At 25.5% G+C, this 6,000-nt stretch overlaps 1 protein-coding gene across 1 annotated transcript in view; it reads left to right on the forward strand.

Annotated features, from left to right (window-relative positions):
• Window positions 1-6,000, forward strand: part of LOC105845146 (glycosyltransferase 1 domain-containing protein 1) — a 39,784-nt gene that overhangs the window by 30,172 nt on the left and 3,612 nt on the right. Inside the window, exons 12-13 of the mRNA XM_065807495.1 lie at window positions 137-235; window positions 2,694-2,814. Coding sequence (XP_065663567.1) covers window positions 137-235; window positions 2,694-2,814 — 220 coding nt within the window. The remainder of the gene's footprint in view (window positions 1-136; window positions 236-2,693; window positions 2,815-6,000) is intronic.

The following is a 6,000-nucleotide window of genomic DNA, read 5'->3' on the forward strand; positions in this document are numbered from 1 at the left end:
TGTTTATACTTATTTAATACTATCTTAATTTATATATATTTTGAAATTGTATGATGATGTCAATTTTATGAGGATGTGTTTAATTTTTAAGCAATGTTATTGAAAATATTTCTGAATGTTGATAATTATTTTTTAGGCAATGAAATTAGAAATTCCTGTAATTGCTCGCCAAAATGATGGTAATAACTCATTAATAACTCATGGCGAAAATGGGTTTCTGTTCAATACACCTCAGGTAATGTTTCAATATTAAAAAATACCTATTAGAAATTTTATTGAAAACCTTAGTTAAAAATGAATTTTTTGTAGTTACTTGCAGGCTTTTACAGTGAAAATTTTTTAGTATGAGGGGTAATTGTTTCAAAATAAAGACACTTATAGAATACAAAATAAATATCATCCTAGATTGCCATTATGAAATTTGCATGAAAACATAAACTTGTATAAATACAGATTGATCTATTGCATTATAAGTTTAATTTTGTTTAAGATAATTGATAATTTGTTTTCATATTTTATGTTATATTTATACCTCGTATAGTAAGAAAATGGGTATTTGTATAAAAAATAACATTATTTGGAAAATTGGTTTAAATAATTTACTAAAAAACTTAGCTTTTTCCATTCAATTTTCTAGGATGTGATTTTTATGGCTTTTATTAAAGTATTAGGTCTATTTTGAGGCCATTTAATTTCTTTACCAAAACATTAACTCTTGATTTACAGCTTATGAGTTTGGAGCATCACTTTTTTACATTATGACTAACTCCTGAACCACAGTTATCTCCCTGCTGCAAATTGAGGGAATTAAGCATAAAACTTTAGCAGCAATCAAATTTGGTATTTTGGGTATTTTTCTTTGATTTGGGAAATGATGGTGTCAAGAATAGATATAATCAAGGCTTGCTCATAACATTCAAATGAATTCGCTGCAGGTATATATTTTCTGTGCATCTGCTTCATGATAATTCTTGAAATTATTAGGTCTGCAAATAATTTACTTGCAATACATGCAGCTTGTTAGTAACATACTTCAGTTTCCTTTTCAACATTTTCCTATAAATAGTTCAAATCATTAGTTCTCTCTTAAATACAGTATGCACACACAATGTCAGTTGTTTATTCTTGCAACCACTCCACGATATACTTTAACGGGTGAAGTAAGTGGTACAAAGTTACAATACCAAATATGAATTCGAATTTAATATATAAAGAGCATATAGAAAGAGTCAGTCAATTTTCTTCTTATGGGAATAGGACGTCCATTCACTAAACTGCATTAAATTGTTTTTAAAAAGTTTCCTAAAGTAATCTCCAATGTCTTGACTATAAATGGTCAACAATAAATGGCAAGAAAAAAGTGTTCATATGCAGCTTTCTGACCATCTTTTGCAGATCTCTATCAAAATCTTTTTTCATTTGGATGATTCTCTCTCTACAACTCTGGCTCTTAGCTCTGGTATACACTCTCTTTTTGGAGAGATATTGAAAAAAATGTTGTTTTTTTATACCACCAAATGTTTACAATGATTGTTATTTTTGATGTTGCAGCAATTTATAAATTCAAGTTATGAAAGCTACATTGTGTTACAATTATGTTTGGTGAATCTTTAATGTAACTGGCTACATATTTTTTTATTTGTATAGTTTGCATGTTTACAGCACCATTGACCTCTTCATGAAGTTATATCAATTCTGCTTTCCTTATAGAATTTTTTTTAAACTTTTATCAATATGTTTACTAGTTATTCTATTAATATTTAAAAAATTAAGAAATATTTATCGAATTTCTTTTTCTGCATTTACATATTTCATACATACAAATAGAAAAATTGTTGGTTTGCACTTGGTACTTTGTCTGTTAGAGTTAAGTAGTAATTTGCAGTTTTGAGTTCATTAATTAACCACTCTTGTATGCATTTTTTTCCAATAGTGTTAATACATTTTGACATTATTGTGAGCTATTTCTTGCACAATTGCAAGAAAGTTTCCAGGATTAACTGTTTGGACTGATTTTTCCATACACTTTTCATGAGTTTCACAAAATGCAAGTCTTTATTTTCCCATCAAATACTTTAACAATGTACAATTACATTTTCTATCGTGTTTTTTTTTATAAGTGCTATCATTTTGTAATGAAGTGGTTGGATTTTCAAAATAACAACAAATGCCAGAAGCTTGTTTGATCATTCTCTTTAATATGAACAGAGCATGTTTGGGAGTTTGGGATCCCTTTAAATGAAAGAGTATTTTTTTAAATATTTGATAGTATAAATATATTTATGTAAGTACACCAAACTTTTAAATAATATTACTATAGGCATATTTTCTGGTTCAATATAAAGTTAACAATATTTTTTATTTACTTAAAGCAGAAGCAGATCTTCTATACAATAGTAGCTTAAGTTGGAAAGTCAGAATGGCTTAGTTTGAGTAAATACCTAAATAAAATGCTTGGTCAACATGACCACACAAAAAACATGTTTGGTCAACATGACCACACAAAAACTAGAAAATTAAATATTCAGTAACAAATTTCATTCATTTGTAAAAATTAAACAAAGAAATTGAATTTGCATAAAATATAATTTCTTTTTTGTTTCTATAGTTTGCCTTTTCTGTGCTATTTTTTTAATTTGCAACAAATTGATTTTTATATTTTTTTTATTTAGTTAAAAATATTTTGTTGTTAGGAATTCATCAGCCAGGCCAAACTACTGCTTTATGACAATAACATTCGAAGAAAACTTGCAAGCAATGGCAAACTATATGTTGAAAATCATCATAGTTGCAAAAACGAAGAACTTACTTATTGTAAATTTTTAAAAAATGAAGTTCATTTAATCAATAAAAATGACATTGTATAAAAATGATCTTACAAGATGATTAAATAAATCTAGAATTTTACAAAATGAGTTGAATAAAATCACTGCAGTGGTTCTCTAATAATGATACATTTTCTACAAAATTTTTAATTTTTTTCGAAGGTTTTTTTTTCAAAGATTTTTTTCCTCAATTCACAACTTAGCAAGCATTTTTTTATTTGTTTATTAGTTTACTTTTTACTTTTGGTCTTTGGTGCTTGATTATTTTTTTATTAATTATTTACCACTTTATATAGTTTTATTGTTTTTAATATTTGTATACTTTTTTGTTGTATTTATGATTTCTGATTTTTATTTATAGTTAACAATACTTTGCTTAACACCATTTTTGATTAATTTTTTGTTTTTTAATTTCATTTTAATTTCAATATATTTTCTACAATTTTGATTTTAAAAATTTTTATCAAATGATAAAAATTTTATTAAGATCTGATAATATTAATTATATTATATATTTGCCTGAGTAAAAGTAATACACATAAGTTGTGGAGTGGTTGGAGTGATTGGAGTGATTGGAGTGGTTGGAGTGATTGGAGTGGTTGGAGTGATTGGAGTGGTTGGAGTGGTTGGAGTGATTGGAGTGATTGGAGTGGTATATTTGTATAAGGCTTTGTAACCAAGAAGTGTGGAGTTTGATCACCATCACTGCTCTCAACTAATTTCTCTGCACAGCAGCCTTCTTTGTCAAGGTTTGTGTTTCAGAGTTAAAGATCTGCCTCCCCTCCCCCGCCTTCCTTCCCTCCCTCTTGACCTTGAGGAGATGAACAACAAAAAATTCTGTGGTTTTAATAAAGTTTTCAAAAGTTTAAAATTTACTTAAAAAATAATTTAAATTAAAGTTTAGTTTTTATTTTTAATTAAAAATTATTATTTCAAATCTGAAATTTTTTTAATTTGAAATACATTTTTTAAATTGCATTAGTTTAAAAAATATTTATACTTTTTATTGTAGTTTGCTTTTTGCTTTTTATTTAATTTTTTTTGTAAGTGTAAAATTATAAAAATAAATTTCAAATATTTTATTTGTGCTAAAGATTTTTGTTTTTGTTTTATTGTGTTGACATGGCAAAATCTTTAGAGGTAAGGTTTGTTGTTTTTGTTTTATTGTGTTCATATGACATGGCAAAATCTTTAGAGGTAAGGTTTGTTGTTTTTGTTTTCTATTTTAATTACATTAAATACTCACTCAGTATTACTTAGAAATATTTAACTCATATTCAAAATGAGTTAGCATTTTTATTTTAAAAAAAACAACAACCATAAAACATTTTTATATTTATAATCTTTATAACTTTATTTTATAATATTTAAAATATTTATAATATTTACTTATTAACTATTAATTATTAACTATTAATTATTAACTATTAATTATTAACTATTAATTATTAACTATTAATTATTAACTATTAATTATTAACTATTAATTATTAACTATTAATTATTAACTATTAATTATTAACTATTAATTAACTAAAAACTACTTATTAATATATTAACTTATAATATTTATAATATTTATAATATTTATAATATTTATAACTAACTTTGTGTTTTTGTTTATACTCGTGCATTTATTTTTATTTATTTAGTTGTTAAATTTTTTTTAGTAATATTGTCACTACTCCTATAATATAGCTAAAGGTCCAAAGTTTATTTTTGTGTTAGTTTAAAAAAATTGTAAACAGATTTTATAACATGTAACATTTTAGTATGGCACTTGTTGATTAAAACAATTCAAGCCTTTTGAAAATTTCTTCAAAAATAGGATAACCTGATACTCAAATGAAGCAGTTTTACAAAAAATTCAAAAAATAACCATTTTTTTGAAAAAGTTTTGAAAAAAGGTGAAAACTTAAAAGTTATGAAAACTTGTGAAATTTCTTAATTTTTAATACAAAAACTATAGTTTTTATTCAAATCAATGTTCAAGGATGGTGTTCAAAGATGGTGTTTACATGAAATTGTTATTATTGGAATTTCAAAAAATTTTGCTTCATTTAAGTTCCAAGTTTTCTTCTTTTTTTTTTAATAATGTAATTGTAATTGCCATTAAATAGAAAATAGACGTAAACATGTTCTAAATATTGAACAATTAAACTTAAATTAAGATTGAATTGTTCACATAAGATACCCGCAGCACACAATAAACACTTAGTTATGATTTTTTTTTATCTAAAGAGGGTTTAAGGGACTTTAGTATATATACTTATATTATATTACCTATAGTAATAAATTTGATAATGTATGTGGTAATAAATTTCTGTTTATGGTAAAAAACGGTTCTTAATGACTCTGACTTTAAAAATGACAAAATTAAGTTTATGTAAAACTTTATGTAAAAACCATTAAATTTATTTGATGAAACTAATTATATATGCAACATCAACTGACAAATAGATAGAACATGTAAGGAGTGCTGCTACATTGACTGAAAAATAGGGAGAACATGCAAAGAGTGCAACTACATTGATTTAGGGTTTCGGTTTGAAAATTAAAAATCATTTAAAAGTATATACACTAGCATGCTAAAGTCTTTGGTCAGTGTGTGAATCATCTAGAAAAAACAACTTATGCTCATTTATTTCATCAACTTATTACTAATACATCTCTCAACAATATTTTAATTTAATAATTTAACAAGATTTTACTCTCATCAATATGACCACCTTTAGCGCAGATGACAGCCTTACAGAGATTTGGCATTCAAGAAAGAACTTATTTATTGTTTCAAAACTTAAGTTTTTCCAGGCATCTTGGAGACATTCCCAGAGACTATTTATATTAGTTGGAAACATTATGTTTACTCTTCTGTTCAGCTCATCCTATAGTTCCTCTATAGGGTTTGTATCAGATGATTGTGGAGGTCAAGTCATGATTTTAACCACTTTCTGTTTTTCTTTTGTCTTCAAATAATTTGAACATAATTTTTTTAGGGTCAGTCTTGTTGAAAGACAAACTCTTTACCAATATTATGAATACCAGCTGGCACCACATGATAAATCAAAATACTAAGGTACAATTTTTTATCCATTGTTGATTTGACTTGAACGAAATCACCAACTTTTCCTTTTTCAAAACCACCCCAAATCATGACATTACCACCACCCTGTTT

The sequence above is a fragment of the Hydra vulgaris genome, chromosome 10, assembly GCF_038396675.1.
Source record: "Hydra vulgaris chromosome 10, alternate assembly HydraT2T_AEP".
Lineage (NCBI taxonomy): Eukaryota > Metazoa > Cnidaria > Hydrozoa > Anthoathecata > Hydridae > Hydra > Hydra vulgaris.